The sequence below is a fragment of the Peromyscus maniculatus genome, chromosome X (assembly GCF_049852395.1).
Source record: "Peromyscus maniculatus bairdii isolate BWxNUB_F1_BW_parent chromosome X, HU_Pman_BW_mat_3.1, whole genome shotgun sequence".
In the NCBI taxonomy this organism is placed as follows: Eukaryota; Metazoa; Chordata; class Mammalia; order Rodentia; family Cricetidae; genus Peromyscus; species Peromyscus maniculatus.
Window position 1 is genome coordinate 72,922,642 of NC_134875.1, and position 26,435 is coordinate 72,949,076.

Consider the following 26,435-nt stretch of genomic DNA (forward strand, 5'->3'; position numbering starts at 1 on the left):
CTCAGATTGGAAAAAGGTTTTGAGTTGTAAGGAGGAAAGTATGTGAAATCTCTATAATATTTTTTTTCTGCGTAGAAGATTTCATGTTAGGTAATTTAATATAATTTTGCAGGCATTACTTTTAAACCAAAAATCAAGGAGATATGAGGTAATAGAATAAAATAATTGATTCTGCATTAATCAAAAAAGCTAGAGTGTTGGTTTTCATTAGCAGGTAAATAGAAATTTGTCCAAGAAAACAATGGAATTAACTGTTATATTGCAGTGACCAGAAAATAAAAACCTATTTTTAATAACTGTTAGTTAATCTTTAACCCCAGAAAAATGTGTAAGCTAGTCTTTTTGAGATAGATTCTTAGTGCTGTAATGAAATCCAATCTTGCAGATAGTTCAAGTTGTGATGATATTGACCAAATACTTACTCAGTTCTACAATCCACATCATCCTCTGTATACACAGTCTCAATATCAATGGAAAGGTCATCAACATCAAATGTCAGTCATTTTTTTACCAGAATTGAAATTTATACAATAATAAAACTTGAATCATGCACTGCAAATTGTGAACATTACACATTTTAAAGCAAGGGTAAAACAAACCATGTCATCTAAAATTTATATAAACACATCCATGAATGGAAAAAACAATCACTGTTTGTCTTTTGGAAAAATGCAGTTTTTGAAAAATCTTTCACTTTATCATGTTTAATTCTTATCTTTGTTACAAGAGGCAAACATATCTGTGTACAACTTTCATTAAATGTGCCCACTTACAAAGTCTATCAGGAATAGTTTCCACATCAGCTTGCAAATTGAAAGAAACACTAGGCTACCAAGAAGACTGCTTATGATATAAATCAATTGGTTTACCCAGAATACAATAAGTTGAGATCCCAAAAGGAAAACTTCTCCAAATTTTAAGGATAGCAGTATCCAAACAGTGCAACATATTCTGTAATATTGAGACATTGTCTGTTACTTCTTTGAGTATCCCAATACAGACTGCTGATAAGGAAGGAACAAGTATTGACCTGGTAATCAACACTGTTCCTTGGAACAATCTCAAAGTTTGCCACGTTTCAGTTTCAAAATTCATTTTAACTATAATATGAGTGATTTATCATTTAGTCGTAGCTGTCAAAGTAAACTCCTAGATAAAACAAAAACATCTGGAACCATAAACAGAAGAGAACTGCATCTGAATTTTAATCCAAATCTGCCATGCTCACTTCATTAGGAATAGGAAACAGCTAATTAGGAGTTGACTGCTTCATGTTTTCAAGAGGGTTTATACCTGAACATCAGAGATGATCTCATATGCATTCTGTGTGTAAACATGATTACAGATTAGGAAAAGCAATGAAAGACCCATTTCCAGAGGAATGTTAGGTGCTTTGAAACTCATAAGGGACATATACATTGATACTTGGTGAGAGCTGGCAGTTAGTTTACTGCTTTAATATTTATCCAATGGGCAAAATGGGGAATTACATATATGTAGATATAACAGTGTTTTAAGTAAAAATACAGGTTGATGCAGTCCTTCCCTCATTGTAGAAATGCCTCACTTGAGACAGAACAGTAGGTTGGTATGGTCTTCTCCATATAGGACACCCTCTCACGATAGGTTGAATCATCAAGAGCCACACTTGGCTGTCCCAAATCCAGTACCTGTGACACTTGCCTCCTGTGTTATACTTCTAAAGTTTATAGAAAGGAATAATTAACATCGTGTGTCATAAAGACCCAAGAGCAAACAAGTGGGAAATGCCAGAAAAAAAACATGAGGATTCCTACCATTCACCTAAAACAGTTTTAAGTGATCCAATTTGAAAATACTATTCAAGTTTCTGTATCATTCAGTACATGTTCTCTGTCTATATGATGAAGAGATAATTCTGGATGTTGTACCTTTAGCCACAGATCATTGTTATTCAGATCATATATTTTATATGGCCAAAATATTTTATTTCATCTTCATAAATCATTTCTAAATTGGCATTATTTTGATGCAGTTGGCTGAAACATAATAGATTGTATACAAGTAGATCCTGTGTACATCACCAAAAGCAAAATCTTTATAGCTTAGAAAAAAATTATTCAGGATATGAAACAATCACTACATCATATTGATTTGAATTAATGTATTATTTTTAAATTTATTTCAGTTTGGTCGTTAGTACAAAAGAAACTACATATATTACTACAAGGAGCTGATTAATGGAAAATGGATAAAATCTCATTTGACAATTTGCATGAGTATCACTTTTGTCAAAACAGAATTTAGTTCTAGGGCAGATACTACACAGTGAATAAGATTTATCTGGTGTAATGGAAATACTTGGGAAGTGTTATTAAAGGTTTTTGATCACTCAAATACTGATTATTAGATTCTTAGGAAGTGTGAAAATGGTAATAATTATATATCACCAATTCATGGACATGTCTTTAGTAAGTAAACTGTTAAAAACATTTCAGGACATTTACTGAGCAATTCAGGCCCAATTAACCATTTATAAATCTCTTGAAAATGCTAGTTACCTGATTATGCTTAGACCAGAGGCTGAATAGTGTAAATATTCATAATATGAATGACCCATCATATCTGCCTTTCTCCTTTCCTGTGTCTATAGTTTTTACTCTTATAATTATTTCTGTTGCTAGTATAATAAGAAATAAGCAATGTTTGGGACATAAAGGAAGAAGAAAAGAATAAAGGAGTCATATTTGGTATGCTGGGGAACATCTTTTATCAATGTCTCATTTAAAGATAAGGGATGTGATAGGGAGTAAATAACTTGCTCCACCACCATCAGTTCAAAGGAAAATGTAGTCGTGTCATGATCTAGAAATTAAAGCTCTCTCTGTTTTCTTAGAGAACAAATCAGGCAGTTTCTTCTACAAAGTGAGCTCACAGACCATGGCAACAAATATCAATCATTTGTACCAATAAATTGTCTGCTAATACAAGTTATATTAAATACCATAGTGGAGAAATAGAAAGCTATTCCATAATAGGCACAGCTCAAAGTAAGTATTTCTGCATTTTATTTTCTCACATACAATCTAGAAATAGCACTTTATCCATCTTCAAAATTGTTCCACCTACTTATCCCACTACAAACCTGCTGTGTGGTTAAACGTGATGATGTTTGTGAAGCACTATGAGCTCATTGAAAGTAATGGGTAAAGAAACTATAAAAGTAGTACGTTCAGTCATTATGATTGCCCCTTAAAAACTTGGGAAGTCCAATTTCCAGCGCATTTTTCCTATGTGTTCAATGTTCTATCCATCAATTATGAACAAATAGTAATTGAATGTTCCATATTTTAAAAGAATCTGAGTATGAATTCTAAAGAATCACAACACTAGGTAAGCAGGTAACTGCTACAGCACCCTATCCATATCTTTGATCACTTGGAGTTCCGGCATCAGTGTTCAGGCTGCACAGAAAAACAATAAGACCTGGTCAAAATGTCATCCCAACAAAGAGAATCCAAAATTTACTACAAACTCAATTTATAGTATTTCCTGTGATAGATATACATATAAATATTAAGCATTTGAATAAATATGGGTATAATCCATATTCTATTTTATTAACTTTGTCTTATAGTGGAAGCTTCATTTAAAAAATGAAATTTACTGAAATGATCAAAACTGCAGATTTACAACAATTTTTAAAACTTAATTTTATTCTCTGTGGGTGATATTAACAATATGAAAATGGTCTAAATGATAGACTTCAAGTAAAATATGCTTATGAGCCCTTTGAGCACACTCTACTGCTTTATAACCTGTAGTAAAATGCATGGTTAGCTTAATAAACAAGGCATTTAGGAGGTTTTCTGTTTTCCTTCATTGTTTAAAACATCAGTAAAAATCCATACCATTTTCTATTATGGCAAAAAAAAAAAAAAACCCAACCAAACCAAAAAAAAAAAAACCCCACTGGTAAAGGTTGTAATACTTCTTCTAGATGAGAATTCCTTCCCTGGCAGGACGTTTATTTAAAAGTAATTGCTCATGTTGAACATTACCAAGTGGGTGTCTACAACATCTTCAGAGGTTTATGTTTTCAGCAAAATGCATTTATGGTTTTTCCTACACTGTTCTGATATTTCCTTTTGAGTGTTTCCTTTAGCACTTGCCCACTTATATTGATGAAAGAGTAAGCTTCAGCAGAGGAAAAATAGGTTACCAGATTTTCTTTTGTAGTGGCTACCTTATTTTGGAACTATTAATCTATTTTTTCAAGTGAGTCTAAATCCTAAGCTCAGTATTTCTTTAAGTTTCTGTAAAATTGATATATTTCTAAGTTTCAAATGAGCACTAAATTATTTGACATTGGAATTACCACTGATGGGTCATGGTTCCCTAACCTGAATAAAAGAAAGATAAAAAAAATATGTGGGGTTACAACCAATATAATTCTGTCTTAGGCTCATTCAATTCAAATTAAATGCAAAATTAACTGTATGAACCTTATTTTATTCATAGAAAAAAACCTTGATATGTGCTATTCTCCCTAAAGAATAGTAGCTAACTTAGCTTGGGTTATAGTTAGCTATTAATACTCTTGTATAAATATGGCCCAAAATATATTTCAGAATAGGAAAATAGACCACTGCAAGTAAATTCAAATAATATAATGCTATAGGATCCGATTCATTCTATTTGTATGGAGAAAAATAATATGGTATCATATTTCCAGATATATATGGTGCTTATTTTTAGGAATGCAACTTTAAAAACTAAATTTCTTAAAAATAATAACCGCTTCACAGTCTCATTAGTAAAAAATGAGATTAATGTTTGAATCAAACCTGATGCAAGATACAGGTCACCTCTTTCTCTGGAAATGATATGAGAACAGAATTTAAGCATCTTTTGTTCATTTTTAAAAATAATTTCTCTTATTTTTTGAGATTATAATTGTGTCATTTCCCTATTCCTTTTCCTTCCTCTAAACCCTCCCTCAAACCTACCCCTCCTGTGCTCATTCAAATTCATGGCCTCTTTTTCCATTAATTTTTGTTACAATCCTCTACACAATACATATATATAAATACTACCTGCTGTGTCAAGATAGTGCTATTTATATCTATGTTTTCAGGAGTCCCTCTGATTTTGTGAATTAATAATATACTACATACTTTCCCAATTTAAAAAACTGTAGTTCTTACATGACTTATCTTATAAACAGGGTATGAAAAGGTTTCTGTTCTCACCAAGGGCAATGTACAGGGATCTGTGTACTATATAACTACATAATAAAAGTCCAGGTTTGACAGAATATTTTAAATGTTACTTAGATGTCAAATATTTCATCTCTACTGAAAGCTACATATGTAAGCCCAAATGCTTACTTCATGTATATTTAATAGAATATAGCAGTAATGACAACTTCTACTTGTCATTTGTGTCAGAGTTTGGATCAGACATCTTGATGAGAAAGTAAAATGGAGAAAGGTAGCAAGACTTCTAATGATTAGCATTGGGTTGGCTAGTTATTAACTAAAAAACTGGGCTACTTGACCAGTGCCCTTTAAGCAACTTCATTTTACTTCCTACACACCAGTTATAAAATGGCAATAAAAACATACATGTTTAGAAGAGACTAAACATTCTTGAGTCCTATAAAGAATTTTAAAAGCACTTGAATTCTGCTTCCCATCAGGGAAAGAGAAGGCCAGTAAGTAAAAGCTGGTTTGCATGAGCTACTAAACTAGGTCAGGAGCCACTTGAAACATGCATGTCACTTGCAGAAGTTCATACTCATAATTATCCTGTAGAAAGAAATTTTGAAATCTGATGTTTATTTTTTCTAGGATGTTAATCTAAATAATCTAAAGGTTTAGATATATTTCACTTTTCATGAATATCTAAATCATAAAAAATTTATAATGATTAAATTTGTTTTTTAAATAGAAGACATAAGGAAACATTTTTTTTTTTTTTTTTTGGTTTTTCGAGACAGGGTTTCTTTGCATAGCTTTGCGCCTTTCCTGGAGCTCACTTGGTAGCCCAGGCTGGCCTCGAACTCACAGAGATCCGCCTGGCTCTGCCTCCCTAGTGCTGGGATTAAAGGCGTGCGCCACCACCGCCCGGCAAGGAAACATTTTAATATATTTAAAAGCATAATTTCTACAGACTGAAGAAAACTATGTATTTCTCTGGATAATTTAGTACTGGAGTACTAATAAATTTTCTAGTTAGCTAACTAATTATTATAAGCGTTGAGTAATAGTGATATAAAATAAGGGCAATTAGTCACAGGGCCAGTGTTCATTCCCATTGTCTATAGCAACCTAACTAAGACCTCATGGATTAGTTTCATACTTTCAAAATGAGCTAATCACAGATTTTTAAACAACCACATAAGGATAATATTGTAGGGCAATTTGTTGTCAGAAACTGATACAAAATATCATATTGCTACACATATACTATAAATTGTCTTTCTTTGGTTCACTATTCAAATTTTAATGTATAAATCCTTATTCATATATGACAAATATTTTGGCACAGAATCAGTGTATAATCAGGTGGCAGTTATATAATAATTCTAAATTTTAAATTAGTATGATGATTGTGATATGATTAGAACTATCTATGAAAACACTGTATATTTTACTAAGTTTCCAAAATGAAAATTAAAAGTAAAACTTATGTTCCAAAACTTTTTTAATTGATTAATTAATTGAAAAAAGGATTTTTTTCATTTAATTTTACAGTTCTTCAGATGTAGATTAAACACTGGTTAGGGTAAATTCTAGTTTTAACAAAATAGGGGCTGGAGAACATTTCCTCTTATTCCAGAAAACACAAGTACAGTTCCCAGAATTGAATTCTAGTGGTTCACAACTGTGGGTAACTCAAGCTTCGGGACTCTGTGGTCCCCTACACTGGTGTGTAATACCCACACAGATATACACATATACACGCAGTTACAAAATAATAAAAATAAATCTTTAAAAATATTTTGCATTTGTAAAGATAAGGCCTAAAATAGTAGCTACTAGGTAAACAATTCTTCCTCTCTGGTAGTAAAAGAAAGACCTGTTTATTAAAGAACTACTTGTGTAACTTGTGTCATCTCCAAATGCTGAGGACCAGAATGTGTCTTGGTTCGCTATCACTGTATTTTCATCTATTGTATAAAAGAAATGCATCTGGAATTATAAGTCTGGAAGTCTTAGATCTGTACAAGAGATTTATCATTATGATAAACACTGAAAATTTTGGGTCAGGACAAATGATTTTGCTAACTCTGCAATGGCATGGTGTAAGCTGTCTATGACAACTAAGCCATAAATGATCAAGTAGTTCCACATTCTCCTAAAGAAAGATCTAGAAACATGACCTGCATCATGGTATAATAGGTTTCTCACAGTAGAGTGGTATGATATAATCTGGGAGACATGACTGACCAAGATAAAAATCCTGAATGTTTAAAAAAATTAAAACACATTCCTCCTGAGGGTAAAATCAACAGCAACAACAAGAAAAGACTCAATGCACCTAATAAAACTTAAGATGAAAATGAAAATAAAATAACATTCATATTTGCCACTTTAGAGAAAGACACTAGGACATTACAAGGATTCTGGTATAACCTTTATCTATGATGGCAGTTACAGGTAGTTGTGGTAGTTTGAAAAGAATTGCCATCATTCTTTTGAATGTTTAGTGTCCAGGGAGTGGAACTCTTTGAAAGGATTAGAAGAATTAGAAGGTGTGGACTTGCTGTAGTGTGTTTGGCCTTTTTGGAGGAATTGTGTCCACTTGTGCTGGGCTTTGAAGTTTTAAAAAGCCCACACCAGCCCCTCCCCCCTCTCTCTGCTGATCAGGATGTAGATCTCAGCTACTACCTCTCCAGCACCTTCCTGCATGCTGCCATATACTCCCTGGCATTATGATAATGGACTAACCTGAAACTGTAAGCAAACCCTCAGTTAAATACTTTATTTTTAGAAGAGTTGCCTTGGTTATGGTGTCTGTCCACAGGATTGGAACACTGACTGAGACAGTAGTACAACACTTCTAATTTTAAGGTGACTCACATTTCTATAATCTCTTTAGTCCTTGAGGTGTTAAACATCTCCATAAGAGAATATATATCCACTGTTCAAGGAGAGCATTAGAGAGACTGTGCACACCTTTCAACACAGTACACGACATCACATTAAGGGAATTAATTGATGGGGTTAGAGCAAGAAGTAGTCAGTGAAATCTCTTAAGAGACTGAAAAGACACAGTGTTTGGGAATTAGTAAACACAAATGTACTTTGCTTTTCAATTTTTCATCATCATTTTTAGGGTACACTATTTAGAAGAAATCATAAATTTTATATCTTTAAGTGATGTCTGTTCTGAAGCTTCCATGATTCATGTTTTTTTGAAATAAAACTACTTAGAATAAAGAATTTAATAAGCTTATTTTTACACAACATTTTTTAACCTTGGTAAACATGCTGAATTTAATATCTGCTAATGATGTTGGTTACAAAAGAAAGGAAATTATTGAAAATTCCTTTGCATTAGAGAAAAATATCAGAATAAAAACATTTTGGTATTCAATCACCTTATATTAACCAACATTAAGTAAGCACATATAAAAATTATTCATAGAGGTATTTCACTTACAAAAATCAGTTCTTAGCATTTCCTGTTGTTTTCTTTTTATAAAAACCAATAAAGTGTCAGGCACACACAGTGGGTCACTATGCCCTTGCACTTTATGATGATATCTCTTCTGAATTCATTTTTATTGTTTTATTTTATGACTAGAAAATTTCTATATACTACCTGCTTTGATCTCAAATTTAGGAGTTCATATCATGTGTTGGTTTTTCTTATTAAGATGATAATAATATCCATTTTATTAAATTTAAGAAAATTGTACCATGAACTCTACCAGTCACTTTTATTGATGAAATATAGTCATACAAATGTTAACTAAGGTATAAACATGCAAAAGGAGAAGTCTCCCTGTGATCATAAAATGATGTTATTTTCTGTTCAGCAGTTCATGTTACTGCTGTTCATGCTAATTAATTAAAGGAGCTGTTGCAGTAATGTGCAAACAGGGAATCTGAGAAACTGAGAGGGCTTTTAGGTCTCCAAGTGAAGTTAAGTCAATCTGGGCATGGGCAATCAAATGTAATGAAATCACTTGTCAGTGCTAAGCTTGCAAAAACTGTGAAGTTTGACTGGGGAGTAAAAGGATTATAATTAGATTTCCAATAGGATAATAACTAAATGGCAGAATGCAGTAAAGAGAAAATATTACTTTGTTAGCTAATGGTACTGCTGTTCAGTTTTGGTTTTTATCAGCTCACTTGTAGTTGCGCTAATTTAATTTGCTTTTATCAGCAAAAATGCACCACACAAATGCCACTTAAAGGTCATTTGCAAAAATCATTGATCTGAAGGTACACTTAATGACACTTGGTATGTTTATTTTATGTGAAGCAGAGACTGACTGATAAGATGGTTGATGTGCTGTCTTTCAGGTCCCCAGCTGAGTTAGAAGATTTTGAATTGGACCACATTTGGTCATATGCTCCTCTGAAAAATTCAGCTCCTGAAACTGTGGAGATAATCACCAGAGTTCATACTTTACTCATGGTTGACCACCTGAGAATCTTTAGGTGGTGGTATAATCATAGACTGCTGAAATATAAAATTCTGCTTATTGAGGTTGTCTACATGTGTTATCCTTTTTGTCAAACAACATCCAAAGTGCATTAGAAATAAAATAAGCTGATGAGACTTATAAAACATATAATGATCATGAGTAGTTTGTCTTCATTCAAATTTATGTGGACACTATGATAAAACTAGGTATGATTGCTTTGCTTCTAAGAGTGCCATGCAATATTTTATCAAGATCGTTTTATTTCTTCTTAAGAAGATGTCATGATGGAACTAATTGAATTTCAAAGCAGGAGCACTAGGTTAATGATAGATTTCTACCCAGCAGAGCTATCGACAATAGGAAGAGAAAGGACATCAATGAAGCCTGAACTGTTTCCTGTGATGCAGATGAGTTTTGGCAATGGCATTGTATTGGCACGAGTGAACTCAATCTGACAAACAAAGAGAGGAAGTAATCTTCCAACTTACAAAAGTGAGTAAGGCAGGAAGGTGAAAAATATGTAAACAGTTCAAGGTAAATAAAAAAGAAGTCATGGCATACAAAAACAAACCTATTAGCAAGAATAGAAAAATAATAGCTAAGCTTACATTTCATGTTTTACAGGCATAGTTTCTAAAGATTTTGCATGAAGATAAAATTAATCTTTCAATTATGAATATTCAAAATTATAGGCTAAATGATTGTCTTATGTAATTGTTAGAGTTGATTTTGTGAACTATTTTTATGATTAATTCTGATCATAATTTCAGATATCTATTCCTCTAACAAAATCATTTATTTTTGCTGACAAAAATCTTTTGTTTTTGGAGATAGGGTTTAACTATATAGTCCTGGCTCACCTGGGACTCACAATGATGAGCAGTCTGGCCTGGAAGTCACAGATAGCCACCTGCCTCTGCTTCATACACATTAGAATTAAAGTTGTGTGCCACCACGCATGGTATAAAATTCTCTTTTTGATATGTTGTGATTCTAATATAATTTTGACATAAGATATTCATTTTAGTTTTTCATAAAGTAATGATGAGAGATTTATCATGTATAGTGCTTAAATGTTGGACTAAAAAAGAGGAGAATGTATACTTTTCAATATTTACCACATTTATTGTGAATGATATTTGATGTAGTTTAAAAGTCTATATTATATCTAATGAGGAATTATTAAATTATTATATTTTATCATATATGTACAATGTTGACCACAGATACTAAGCAAACAATTTTATTTTGGAAATGGTCAGTTTAATTGTTTTAAAATAAACTACCACAATACTTAGAATATTGCATCTGATTCTGTTACTTTAAATAAACAAGTAAATATGTTCAGAGAAAGCCAATTAAAAAATGGGCTAAAGAGCTAAACAGAGAATTCACAAAACAAGAACTACAAATGGCTGAAAGACATTTAAAGAAATGCTCAACATCCTTAATCATCAGAGAAATGCAAATCAAAACGACTCTGAGATACCACCTTACACCTGTTAGAATGGCTAAGATCAAAAACACCAATGACAACCAATGTTGGAGAGGATGTGGAGCAAAGGGAACACTCCTCCACTGTTGGTGGGAATGTAAACTTGTACAACCACTGTGGAAATCAGTATGGCGGTTTCTCAGAAAATTAGGAATCAAACTACCTCAAGACCCAGCCATCCCACTCTTGGGCATATACCCAAAGAATGCTGATACATACCATAAAGATACATGCTCAGCTATGTTCATAGCAGCACTATTTGTAATAGCCAGAACCTGGAAACAACCTAGATGCCCATCAACGGAAGAATGGATGAAAAAAATGTGGTACATATACACAATGGAGTACTACTCAGCAGAGAAAAACAATGAAAGCATGAAATTTGCAGGCAAATGGATGGAACTAGAAAAAATCATCCTGAGTGAGGTAACCCAAACCCAGAAAGACAGTTATGGTATGTACTCACTCATTGGTGGATTCTAGATATAAAATGAACATTCAGACCACAACCCATAGAACCATAGAGGCTATATATATAGCGTGGAGGTCCCTAGGATGACTGTGGCATATAATAAATTTCAGTTTTACTCAATTATTGAAAAAAAATAGCCAAATGAATGGAAACACATGAACTATGAACCAAAGACTGAGGGGCTCCCAGCTGGATCAGGCCCTCTGAATAGGTGAGACAGTTGATTGGCTTGATCAGTTTGGGAGGCATCTAGGCAGTGGGACCAAGTCCTGTGCTCATTGCATGAGTTGGCTGTTTGAAACCTGGAACTTATGCAGGGACACTTGGCTTAGTCTGGGAGGAAGGGACTGGACCTCCCTGGACTGAGTCTACCAAGTCGATCACAGTCCTCGGGGGAGGACTTGTCCTGGAGGAGGTGGGAATGGAGGGTGGGCTGGGGGTAAGGGGAGGGCGTGGGAGGGGGGAGAATAGGGGAACCCATGGCTGATATGTAGAACTGAATGGTATTGTAAAATAAAAAATATATATCAAAAAAAAAAGTTTTAAAGTCATATCATATGCTTTTCTCCAATGATGATCCTTGTATATTGCTTCTTAGGTCAGAGTATGAAGAGTTAACCTCATTTTACCTGAATGAAATCTATTAACATAGAAATTTTTCCCTACCATGCCTCCATGGAGCACACATTACATATTTATAGGAAGGAGAATGCTGTTTATTGTACCTTGCATGGCAGCACTGTCATGAGGAGTCCCGTTATTTTCTATTTCAATATCTGGAATTCCAGTATCTGAAAGAATTGGCATTCAGGATTAAGGTACAATTCTTTGTTTTCTGATTTCATCTAAAGAAAACTCGCAGCAAGCCAATATTTCGGTATTATATATAACACAAGACTGTGAGGAGTATTTTTTTTGGTCTGCAAATATGTCTCTCTCTATTAAACTTTTTTTTGTTTTTTATATTATAATATAATTAAATCATTGCCTACTTCGCACTCTGTCCTCCAAGCCCTCACATATGCTCTTTCTTTATCTCCTTGAAATTTAGTCTCTTTTTTTCATTAATTGTTGTTGTTATGTGTGTATACGCAGTTTTTGTTTTGTTTAGTTTCCCCTCCCTTTCCTTTCTTTCTTTTGACATTTCTTTTTTTTTTTTTTTTTTTTTTTTTTTTTTTTTTTTTTGGTTTTTTCGAGACAGGGTTTCTCTGTGTAGCTTTGCGCCTTTCCTGGAGCTCACTTGGTAGCCCAGGCTGGCCTCGAACTCACAGAGATCCGCCTGCCTCTGCCTCCCAAGTGCTGGGATTAAAGGCGTGCGCCACCACGCCCGGCTCTTTTGACATTTCTATTGTTAATTCTAGGGAGGAATTTTACATACTATAACTGAATTATGCAGTTAAGAATATATTTCCAGGTACATGAAAAGTTCTAAAGATATATTCTAGGAAAATAACTGTCTATATAAAAATAGAAAAACAAACCTCTACAACTACTCAGTTAACATGTTCAGATGACAGAACAACCAAAATATGATAGATACAATTGACTAAATTGAAGCAACTCATCTTTATAATGTAGCTTCCCCTTGGAAGATGTGATAGTGAATGATACTGGTTTATGTCAAGTGCAAGGGAAACTGACATTCACATGGTGATTTGTAGTTTTATATGAGTGGATGAATAAATGTGTTATGATTGTGCTCAGATAATTTACACAAGCTAGTGATTATGTTGTAAAAAGGTTATGTGTGTAGGGGGGTTACCTGAAAATTTAATTCACATTGCTTTTGAATCAATTGAAGCAATCTTAGGCAATTAATTTAAATCTTATCATAAAATAAAAATAGAAAAATTTCAATTACCATTCCTTGATTTAAGCACCCCTTTACATAGAATCTTCAAGGATTTATTTAGAATTCCATTTCAAATGGATTCTTCCTGAGGACCTCAATATTGCTACATTCTGCATTAAATATCCACCTACAATTTTTTCTTATATTTCCCAGAGAAAAGGCTCTTTTAGTTTGACATTTGACTTGAACACATAACCTAAAATTATACTCTCTGTCAAAGCCTCTTCCTTCCTTTCTTTCTCTCTCTGTTCAGGTTTTCATTTGTGTGCCTTACCTTTCAACATCCTCAGACCACTGTCACTAGCTGTAGCTTGTTTCAGTGCCTGCTCCATTTGCTCTCGGCGCTTTGATTCAAATTCCAAGGCTTCCTGAAGTTTCCTCTTAGCTTTTTTCTCCTTTTTCAGACGCTTTTGCATTGTACCTAAAGTGTGGAAAAGTAGTTTGTAAATGCATGCTTAATGCAGCATTATTGCCGAGTTTAATGATACAAGTATACATTGTATATCGATACAAGTATAAAAGCAAAGAGCCATAAATGTAGCAGCTAACATATGATTAGCTTCTTTTGGTCTCAGTTCTCACCCATTTGGTGTTTTGTTGACTGTAGTTGAATGACAGCATCGACTTAACTTTACTGTCACATTTCTAATGTGTATGCTCTCTCATACACATGTATCTATACAATGTGGCAGTTTGCTGGGAAAATTGTTGTCTAATGTCATACTGCATACATTTAATAACTTAAATATTTTATAATCCCCTGAAGAAATACTATTACTCATTAACTTATTGCTAGTCATATTTCAAAATTCAAAAATAAAACACGTAAATACTCATGAAGTATTATTTTATTCTTTAAAAATGAAAGTAGCAAGTGTGTCTTTCTCTGAAATGTTACCAATTGAAGAGATAAACAGATGGTTATTCATTTAAATAATTCTGTTTCTCTCCCTCTTTCCTCCCCTTCCTACACAGACACACAAACTCATATACATGTTAATGAGAATAACTTTCAGCAATGATTATATAAGCAAGCTATAAAAATGCAATCACAATAAGGAGCCTCTAGTAAGCAGAAAGGCTAAAGAAGAGCTAAATAACAATTCCAGCTCAGTTCTCAGAGCTTTCTATCTCAAAGAGAAATTGGTTCATAACTTCCTATGTCATTTTAAAAGTACATTATATAAATAAGGAATTATATGATATTTAAAAATGCTAAAAGAGTTTATATGTATACAATATTTTAAACAGATCAAAATATTGGAATAGCCTAGGTTTTAGTTCTAGTCATTTTACATACGAAGGTGTTTTCAATAACTTGAAGAGAGTCAGCTACCTAAATAAATTATTGTATACCTGAGATAAAAATTCAGCAATCCAAGATGAAAAGTAGATTTTTTTGAGACAGAGACAGAAAACATTGTCTTTTGGTTTTTTATGGAAGATGGTTAAATATGGTTGGAAATGAAATTATTTTGCTATTGTAATTGTATTCAAATGATTATTAAAATACAATATTAACAAATTATTTCAATCAGAAAAAGTAGTCTATTGAAATATATTCTTAGAGTGATATTACTTTAAAGTTGTTAGTAAGAACTTTCCAACCTTCCTTTTCCATGATATAATCTTAAAATACACTTAAAAGTTGAGTAAACTAGGTATGGAATATTCAAGAAAGCAAAGAAAATTTAAATTATTTTCTGATTCAGTTATTGTTACTATGATTTATAGAAATAAACAATTTCAGAATATTAGCAAGATAGTATAGTAGTTTTCTATAATTGCATTGGTTATTACACATAAAGTTTAAAATAGTGCTTGGCACATATACAGTTAATAAGCATTGGCTTACGTGAGCAGTAGTATTGTTGATTGTAAAGATGGTAATCATTGGTAGTAATTATAATGATAACAGTAGTGGTATTATTTTAAAATGTGCTAAGTGTATTAAATATAAATAAGTCACAGGAAATATTATAAAATACACAGAATGATCCTATCTTGTTAAAAGACAATAGATGTCAATAATAAATGTATCCAAAGGGTCTGTTAAAAGTTAGTTCGCAGATATTAGGATGTGTGGATCTCTAAAAGTTGGAAGCTAATTTTGCTATATGTAGTAGATTTTCATGAGTCAATTTAAAAATCTTGTATCTATCATATATATATATATATATATATATATATATATATATATATATATGTTTCATGTTTGATGTTTGAAGAATAAAATTGTTCCCTACTAAGGATTTTAAATTAGCATGACTAAATATGATATTTATTTCATATGCTAACTATCAGAAACATACTGCTTTCCATACTTTTAAAAATATAGTTTTTGTTGCAATGATTTTTTTTAAAGAAAAATGTTTAATTCTTTATAATACAGTGATTAGAATTCTAATTTTAACCTGAACAAATGATTCCTAAACCTACAGGAAAATCTTCTAAGACCAATTTCATGTTACAGTATAGTACTTAGAAGTATTAAATTTACTGAATTTTACTGAATTGGAAGGATCCTTCAGTCTTCAGTGAAATGTCTAGATGATGAAATCTCTCTCCTGCTTGTGCCTCTGCTTTCACACTTCAACTTTACTACTCACTTTACACTTTCTGATCTTTCCATAAGAAGGGTAATCAGGGAATGGAAAGAAACTGAAACTGGTATTATCTACTTTGCTGCTTTTTAGTGTTTTATGGTAAATGTAAAGCTGTGGGAATTATTTATAAAGTTTAATTTGAAAGTTTTGTGTGGTATTCAAATACCCTAGTACAGTTTATATAATTTATTATGTATAATTTACACTTTTAAAAATTAATTCTATTTTGAATAATACAGTATTATTCTAGTTTCTCCTCTCTGTCTCCATATATTTCTGTTATGCTAGTTTAAACTTATTAATATTGTTTGTATGAGAGCAATCTATCCATTTGGAATATTTTCTTGCTCTCAGTCTCACATCAATCCTAACAAGAGGCTCAGAGAGTTTGCTGTGAGACTGTGTCTCCTAGTAATATCAGAAGCTATACCCTTAACATCTCATCAACTGACTGCCCAAATGTGAGCTGAACAAAGACAAAACCAATGGACATGCCAAAGTTAATGGGGAAAAGCCAAGGAGGATTCAAATAAGTATATGACTAAGGAAGTCTGGAAGTGAGAGAGGTAGTATTCTCCATGGAAGAGCACACAAATTGGTTGTTCAGTGCCAAAAAAACCTTACCAACAAGTAACATTATATAGACAGAACAGACTATAATAAGGAATATATATGTATATACATATACTTACATGTACACAATAACAATTAAGGAAAAACAAAGCCATGAATTAGAAAGAAAGTTTGGAGGGTGATAGAGAGGGTTTAAAGAAATGTAATTATATTATATTCTCAATAATAAAGTTGAAAAAATTACCCCATCATTAGAGTGAACTGTGCAATATAAATTAAGCCAGATTTTTCCCTTGCTTACTTTCTCATTTTTTCATTGTTTGCAAGGTAAAATCCAAGGTCAGCATTTACACATTAAAAACTTTTCTTCATAATTTCACTTGTACTCCTGCTGTGGGATGTCTTTCTGTATGCTGTGAATACGTGTTGCTCTGATTGGTTGATAAATAAAGCTGCACTGGCCTATGGCAGGGCAGGATGGAGCCAGGCAGGAAAATCCAAGGGAGATAGGAAAGGAGAAAGAAGAGGCAAGAGATGCCATCCTGCAGTCTAGAGAGCAGCATGTAATGGCACACAGGTAAAGCCACATAACACATGGTGATATATAGATTAATAGAATTGGGCTGAATTTAAGATATAATAGCAAGAAAAATGAACCATAGGCCATGACCATGCAATTTGTAATTGATATAAGTCTCTGTGTGTTACTTGGGTCTGAGTGGCTGCAGGACCAGGCAGGATACAGGAAAACCTCTGACTACATACTCTCATCTTTCTGCATCATCTCTCACCACACAATTCATTAAACTCAAAGCCACTCAAAAATCAAACTGTATACAGTCACTTGTGTACAACGATTTTTGTTTGTTTGTTTGTTTCCATGCCTATACTAATACACATTATTTAAACTGAAAGCTTGCATGCCCTTTTTATTTTTTACTATAAGGCTCAGATTCAGGCATGAGCTTCAGAAGATATTCTTCTGTGTAGCTGCTTTGCGCCTTTCCTGGAACTCGCTTTGTAGACCACAGGCTGGCCTCGAACTCACAGAGATCCACCTGCCTCTACCTCTCAAGTGCTGGGATTAAAGGCATTTTGGAATTTTCTCATTGTGTTAGGCTTATACAATGTAAATCCTTCCACGAGAGAGACTGAGTGTCATTTACTTTACAATTACATAATATAGCTCCCTGTCTAGGGAAGAGTAAATATTTTATACTTAAGATCAGGTGACAAAATCTATGCCTAGATAGAATTTATCACATTATGAGGGAACCATAGCTATGTATGTTTTCAAATCTGTAACTAGTTCAAATACAAATGTCGTTCATTATCTCTTAGAGAAAAATTTTCTTATTACTATGTGACTTAGTTATTCCTATTTGTTTTTAGTTATTCATTTTTAGCAGTTATAGGCTATTCCTGTAAGTGTTTCTATAAGGAAGAAAATCATTTCCAACACAATATTCATCATTTAATTGAACTCATTCAACTTACTTCTGCTTTGAAGCTCAACTGCAAGTTGTCTCTCCAGGTTTTCTCTAATTTCTCTTTCTCTGTAGAGCTCTATTCGAAGTTCCTTCTTTTCTTGCTGAATCTGCTTCTCCTGGATGCGAGCATTATCCAAAGCCACTTTCAGTAGACCCTGTCAATGTACAGCAAATGACATGCAGTTCATCTTATCCGTTTTGAATTCTCTAATATGAAATAATTTATGTAGGTGCTAATGTCTTGTATTACATTTATTTTGTTTATAGAAATATTGTTGACCTGAATGTTGGTCAACAGAGTCTCCACGGAGGACAGACTATCAGCAAAAATGAATGGTCCAGGAAATCCAGGGGACAATGCCTGTCCAGGAGCCAACTGGATCTTGTCCAAGGGTGACTTCATCATTGGAATTTGAGTTGGTACTTCTTCTGTAATGATAAAATTAATGTCAGATGCTTCTCAAATTAACAATCTAAATGTTTCACCAAGTCATTTCTAATAGATGTATATAACAATTTTCTTTTCAAAACTAAATTATGGGTTCTCTAATTTTGTCATATCTATAAACTAGACAACCAGATTGCTACCAACAGATGTATAAGTTGGCATCTATTTCTTTCAGCACTGTCTGTCTATGAATCCACCTACTCATACAGTACCATTATTTTTAATGCCTTCATTGATATATAATTTGCATAAAATACAATTAATATATTTTAAATAAAATTTTAATTTTTAGTAATTTTATATAACATATTAAGCATGACAGCATATTCATCTCAGAAAATCTCAGTTTTTCCACAATATTTTTCATAACTATGTACAGATAGTCTCCATTTGCCATCTAGTCCATGATAATGATTGTTCTACTTTATCATTAATGTTTTCTCTTTTCTCAACATTTCACATAAATAGAATCATACAATATGTGGCATTTTTGTCTTAAGATAATTTTATTTTAGCATCATATTTTTTAATATTTATACATGTGTGGTCATTTTTCCTTTTCAATACTAGGTGGAGTTTCTTTGTGTGAATATATCAACTTTTATATAGATACTATCTACTTTTTGGGAATGGGACATTTTTCAATGTTAATTCTAAATTTGAAGATTATTATCTATAAAAAATACTGCAAGTCCTATCTATTCTCACCTTTTATTTATAAGAATCTTCTATCAAGTCTTGGGCACTTAAATGAGATTATCTCTTAGTTTCACATACTGAAACATCAATAGAAATTTTTATTAAGGTATTTCAGAACTGTTTAAGATAGAGATATCCAGCAATAACAAGAATTTCTTTTTTTCATGAGAGCCTAACAAGTTGACTATCTATATGAATTATGGTTAACAATCTCTTAAGTGAATTGCATGAAATAGTAGTAGTTTCCTCTATATCTGGAATAGGAACTTTTTTAAATTTCAAGTAAAAGTTCCTAGGGAGATAATCTTGGAATTAAAACAAACTCAGTTACTAATTTTTCAATATTCATGCATAGAATGTCTTCTATCATAAAAGTTCAGTTAATCTATTCGTTGAAGTTTCTGAATTTCAGTAATGACATATCAAACTTTGAAAAATACATTTCTCTGTGATTGTAAAATTCTGCTAGTAAATATATTTGAAATAGACTTACTAAAAAACCAGGTTTGAATTGAATTTATATCTAACCCGCTTCATATGTTATATAAATAACTGCACTACAAAAACAATCTATCTTTTGGCCTGTTTTCTGTAGATACTAACTTGTTACATAGACTTCACTTTTCAGTTGGAAGCATATGTATGTATCTGTATGTGTATATATAGTCTATAAGTGTGTGTGTGTGTGTGTGTGTGTGTGTGTGTGTGTTTATGTGTAGAACCTTGAAATCCAATGATTTGACAGTTGTCCTGTTTTGTTGTGGAATTTCTTGTGTGGTAAGAATCTTCATGGGAGTTTTCTTAACGGGACAGCATTATCTCTTAACAAAATGCTCTTTTTTATTAATAAATTCTTTTTATGGTTTTTCGAAATAGGGTTTCTCTGTGTAGTTTTGGTGCCTTTCTTGGATCTCACTCTGTAGACCAGGCTGGCCTCGAAGTCACAGAGATTTGCCTGGCTCTGCCTCCTGAGTGCTGGGATTAAGGCATGTGCCACCACCACCCGGCCTATTAAGAATTTTTTTATTTATTTTACATGCAAATCACAGATCCCCTTCTCTTCTCTCTTCACACTCCCCTCCCCAAGATTACCCCCCAACTCCCCCTCCCTCCTCTGAAAAGGTAAGGCCTCCCATGGGGAATCAGCAGAGCCTGGTACATTCAGTTGAGGCAGATCCAAGCCCCTCCCCCTGCATAAAGGCTATGTAAGGTTTCCCATCATAGGTAATGGGCTCCCAAAGCCCGCTCATACACCAGGGATGGATCCTGATCCTACTGCCAGGGGGCCCATTAAGCACAACAAGCTACCCAAATGTCTCGCTTATGCAGAGGACCTAGTCCAGTCCCATGGAGGCTCCACAGCTGTTGATCTAAAGTTCATGAGTTCCTACTAGTTTGGCTTGGTTGTCTCTGTAGGTTTCCTAAATCATAATCAGATTGGTGAATACTCTAACTGCCATCATAGAGCCTTCCTCTAGTAACTGATAGAAGCAGATACAGAGATCCAAAGCCAAGCACCATGCCGAGCTCCAGGAGTCCAGTTGAAGAGAGGAAAGAGGGATTCTATGATCAAGAGGCATCAACACAATGCTCTTAATATTAAGTCATCTTTATGTTTGATATTTTTCTAAGATCAATAAGCTCTACAATGTTAAGTGATGATACTAAATAATAAGATTTTCTTCGTTCAATGAACTGTGTGGATATTGTTTTTGGCAGCTGGGCCCCTCTGTCAGATTTGGAGAGTGATTCCCTAGTATCAGCCTAGGTTGTTTAGAGTTTTCTAAGAGCCAACTTTAGCCAACAACTCGACCATGCAACCTGGCCAACCCCTGGAGCACTGGCTACAAACGACTGCCAGTTCAGACTTGATGTCTTCCATTTCTAGGAGTCATCACTAGGATCACCCTCATAGATTCCAAGATGTTTCCATTGCAGGGTTCCCACACTGTCCCCCCAAATGGCCCCCAAATCCAACTGTCTCTCCCTGCACTTTCTCCCTCTATTGTCCACCTCACACACCTGATAACTTCTATCCTGTCCCCACCCACCCCCAGTCCACCTGAAAAATCTACATAGGTTGTGCTGGTGACTGCATGAAGCGTTTACCCCTATGTTCTAATCTCTTTGGCATAAGAAGGTACTCTGACGGATACAGAAAGAGAAGCCTGTATACCAACCCAGCCACAAAAACCTCAATCTACAATCTGTCCTGCCGGCAATATGTGCTGGCCCAATGGTGGTGCCAAATTTTGGGAGTTAAACCAATGTCTGGTTTAATTTGAGGCTCATGCCATGAAAGGGAGCCCATGTCCTATATTGCCTGGATCACTGAGAACTGGAGATGGCACAGCCCAGAGGCCTAGGGTAGAGCCAAACAGGACTGGTCAAATAATAATAATAATAAATAAATAAATAATAAATTAAAAACCAGTGATTCCTAATGATATTCTCCTATACTCATAGATGGTGCCTTGCCTAGTTGTCATCAGAGAGGCTTCCCCCAGCAGCAGATAGGAATGGGTGCAGAGACCCACAGGCAGACATTATGTAGAAAGAGGAGAAGAAAGAGAGAGACAGAGACAGAGACAAAGAAACTCAGTATAAATTGGTGGTCTCCAGTGGGTACTTTCCATCAGAGCTCGAGGAACCCCACAGTAGAGGGAAAGGAAAGGTTGTAGGAGTCAGAGGGGATGCAGGACACTAAGAAAACATGACCCAACAAATCAACTAAGCAGGGCTCACATGGGCTCACAGAGTTTGAAGTGGCAAGTGTGGGCATACATGGGTGTTGACCAGGTCCTCTGCATATATGCTATGACTGTTAGCTTGGGACTCCTAACAGTGGGAACAGGGGTATCTAACTCTTTTGCCTGCTCTTGGGACTCTTCTTCCTGTCAGGTAACCTTGTCCAGTCATGGTGTGAGAAATATTGCTTTGTCTTGTTGTATTTTCTTTTGTGGTATTTGGTTGTCTCTTGGAGGCCTATTCTTTTCTGAAAGGAACTGGAGGAGGAATAGATTTGGGGAGAGAGGAGGTAGGGAGAAGCTGTGGGGAGTGAAGTAGGGGAAACCGTGGTCCTGAAGTGTTGTATGAGAAAAAAATCTACTAAAAAATCAACTGTAACTAGAGATGTCAAAAATTAAAAAATGTTCCTCAAAATAAATTAATAAAAATATAGCATAAATAAATAAAGTTTTCAATTATTTGAATTTTAATATAAAAAGTATATTTATCTGTGGTGATATATTTGTAATCTAAGAAATAAAGCTTTCCTGAAGATCAGAGGACAGATCCAGCCACAGAGTTAGTCATAGTCAGACAGTGGTGGCACACAACTTTAATCTAAGCATTTGACAGGCAGAGGCAGAGATCTGTCTGGACTTCTATGAGTTCAAGGCCACACTGGGCTACATGAGATTAATCCAATCTAAAAGAGAAACAGAGCCATGTAGTGGTGGCACACACCTTTAATTCCAGCACTTGGGATCACACACCTTTAATCCCAGCACTTGGAAGGTTGAGCCAGGAAGTGATATGGCTGGGCAGAGAAAGGAATCTAAGGCAGGAGGAGACAGGAACTCTGGCTCTTGCAGATGCTCTGTCAGGCAGAGGAGTGACTGGTGAGGTAAAAGGTGGTGTCTGTGGTTTGCTCTGCTTCTCTGATCTTTCAGCTTTCACCCTGATACCTGGCTCTGGGTTTTCATTATAAGACTATGTAGGATTCTTGCCTATCAGCCTCAAAGGTTTTTATAAAATCCAAAAATATCATATTAATATTTTTGACAGAAAGTTATAACAATTATTTTCCCAGATATTGTATTTAAATTTTTTCTAAAGGATCATTTTGATTATAGTTACATGGTGCATGTTTTCTACAGCACCTTTTGGCTATATTTCCATGACCTTTAATTATTCCAATATGAATCATGAAAATTGCTGGGAGGGGGTAGCACATACTTTTAATCTCAGTACTCGGGAGGCAGAAACAGGAGGATCTCTGTGCTTTTGAGTCCAGCCTGGTCTATAAAGTGAGTTTCAGGACAACTATGACTGTTACATAGTGAAATCCTGTCTCGATAAACCAAAAATAAATAAATATAAATAAATAAATAAATAAATAAATAAATAAATAAATAAATAAATATTTACCCTAATATTTTTGTAGATTTTTGAGACAGGGTTTGGCTAAGTAGCTCTATATGGTCTCCAATGCTCTATCTTTCTGCCTCAGCCTCATGAGTGTTCAAGAGTTGTGACTTCAGGCGCGCACCACTATGCAAACTAACCTAAACATTTTATTGAATCTCAATCCCTCCCTCCTCTCTCCTTGTCTTACTTCTTTCCATCTTTCCCTTCTGCCTCCTTCTTATCTCCCTCTAATGGCAAGTATGAAACTTGTAAACAATTATTCAGGGAGGAATCAGCAAATTGTGAATTATGTAAGCTTGATTCACAAACATGCCATATTTGAAATGATTTCTGATAAAAAATAAAATGCCTAAATCCTAAAACCTGTCTCAGCAAACATCATTAATGCTTTTAAATAAACTTCACAACTTGTTAAGAAATGTTCTTTGTTCATTTTTATCTATATATTGTCTTCTCTATGTGGGCACAGGAAGTGTGTGAAAGGTAAGACTTCATAAGTTTTTCTCAATATGTATAACAACTAGAGAAGTTCTACATCTCTACTTTGAAGATTATAAATCAAAGTCAAATTTATATATGCCAGGACATTTATTCTTTAAGAATCAATTGCTACAAACAGAGCATTGACTTCTTGCTGAATCAGAAACAACGTAATATTCTCTGAATAAATATTTTTGTTAGTGACAGAATTTACAATTAATGGATATCTTGTCCTATATCACTCAATGCAAACTGATAACTTCAGTAGTGAAAATCCGAGATATTCTTTCTGAAAAAGAAAGTGCTATATTCAACATGCATAAAACATAATTATAAGCACGTTAAAATCACTAGAAGTCTTCTTTTTGAAGATGAAAGAAATACCATTAAATTGGCTGAAAGGAAAATTGCTATTGATTATGAAGACAGGTTGCATGGTCTATAGTTTGTAATGTTACTGTACAGTAGATTGAAGTTTCAAAATAGCATTGCTCTTCCTTAAAGATATAGACACAGCTGAATTAGGTGCTGCTTGCTGCAGTGAAGATCAAATGCAAAAAGAATCATATTTCATCAGACCTAGTCAACTCCAGGAAAATAAATAGAAATATAAGAGGTATGCAGGCAATGATTCATTTTGATAATCTGGCCCAAGAGAGACACATAGAGACAGCACACAGATCTAAGCTTCTACCAAAAGACAAATAGGACACAGAGGGTGGGAACTGGGATGACAGTATAGCAGAGGTCACATCGATTTTCAGCAGCAGTTTTCACACAGATGAGATAACCCTGGACTCTATTTGGACCATTGTTCATATCCTACCTGTCCTACAAGCAATAAATTTTCTGGTCCCAGAAAAAGGGCAGTAAAGAAGAAGGATTCTACTTATGACTTCTTATGATTAAGTTTCTGGGCTAACCAAACATGCTTTTCAGATCAAGGTCACATTGCATGTTAAGGTCTGTAATAGCCCAAATCTAGTAGAAGTATATTATGTTTTAGTGTACATGAGTGGAAACTGTCAAACTATTCTTTGAGATTTTTTTTCCTGATTTCAATCGTGTGCTATGAAAAACGACTAAGAAATGCATCGGAAGTTGATTTCAGTCATGCAATAGGCCTTGACATCTGAATGCCATTTATATTTTGCTCATAGTCTGAATAAATATACTGCTGTGTAGAAATTTACTAGTTAAGCTTGCATAAACCTAATTGGCAATGAAATTAAAAACAGAAACATGGATTGGAAGTTAAGATCATCTCTCTGTAAGTTCTAGAAGTGGTTTCATTTGAATATTTTCATTTAAAAGGATTGCATTCAAAATGTTTATATAAAAAAAACTTCATCAGCACACATAACAAAATGGTATAAACTGAAAGTGTAATGACAGGACAACAGCATCTAGCCAAGGACATGGACAAATTCTCCATTTATTGAAGGAAAGTGGAGACGGTGTTTATTGAGCCTGTTTGTTAAACCTGCAATGCTTTGTAATAGCACTTGAGAATCAACTTACAGAACAAGCTCTTTATTTTAATTTCTTCTTTCAGGCCAAGATGAATAGATGGAAAAGCTGAGAAGAAAGTTATTTGTAGAATAAAGAGGAAGTATGGAGTAAATGCTCCGAGTGGAAAAGTCCCTTTGAAAATGAAAGTCAAGGCTGCTGCAGCTGTTTTACATGACTGCAGGGTTTATTCTCTTTCTTTCATGGACTTAAGCCTTTCCTCTGGGAATTGAAAATTGTGACACAGGAATAGAAACTGAACACAGCTGATTCACTGACTACTGGAAAAATGCAGATACCTACCAGTCATCAGTCTTATTCTTTAACAAATAAATTATACTCCATTATTTGATTTGAGAGCTTTTCCCTAAATACAGCTGGCCCACGGGACTCTCCTTTGTCGATATCATTAGTGTTACAATCAGCACAAGCAAGACACCTGCTTCCCTTTTCCAAACTGTAGAACAATAACAACAACAAAATGACCAACTGCTGTGTGATGATGTGAACTGCATGAATATAAAGAGGCATTCATAGTCTCAGCTGAACAACGACTCTTCAAGTGTTCCCATTATCTAATGCAGAAAATAAAAAATTTGATCTCCAAATTGTTACATTTCTTTAGGTATAGTAAATAAAATATTACAGAGAAATGGAAACAGAAAGGCAGAGGCAAAGGAATGAAGGGCCAGAAATCTGTGCAACAGAGATATAATAAAGTACAAAATGAGTATGATCCCGGTATGTTTTGGATCCTTAGATTAGAAAATTGGCTTTCCAAACAAGGAGTTAGAATTAAATCCTCTTGCAGATAAAGCATCTCATCTAGAACAGATACTATGCCTAATGTAGGTCTTGGACAAAAGAATTATGAAATTTAGTACTTGTCATTAAGGAGCTAACATATTATTTTGGAACAAAAGGGAAGTATGTTACAGAGTGAAAAATTGAGCACAAACCGTGCAGCATACACTGCTAACTGCCACTAGGAATGGTAAAAAAAGAGATCTCTAGCA

The 26,435-nt window shown here is 34.1% G+C and overlaps 1 protein-coding gene across 7 annotated transcripts in view; it reads right to left on the reverse strand.

Moving 5' to 3' along the window:
• Positions 1-605: 605 nt before the first annotated feature.
• Positions 606-26,435, reverse strand: part of Dach2 (dachshund family transcription factor 2) — a 497,078-nt gene continuing 471,248 nt past the window's right edge. For 3 of the 7 annotated variants that reach the window (XM_076562910.1, XM_076562906.1, XM_076562908.1), the window contains 5 exons: positions 18,382-18,560; positions 18,139-18,286; positions 13,737-13,883; positions 12,336-12,401; positions 3,306-3,443 (listed from right to left, as the gene is read on the reverse strand). In XM_076562910.1, the coding sequence (XP_076419025.1) occupies positions 3,439-3,443; positions 12,336-12,401; positions 13,737-13,883; positions 18,139-18,286; positions 18,382-18,560 (545 nt within the window). In that variant the 3' untranslated portion in view covers positions 3,306-3,438. Of the gene's footprint in view, positions 3,444-12,335; positions 12,402-13,736; positions 13,884-18,138; positions 18,287-18,381; positions 18,561-26,435 lie in introns of all 7 variants that reach the window. The other 4 variants (XM_076562911.1, XM_076562912.1, XM_076562907.1 and 1 more) reach the window with 3 other exon arrangements.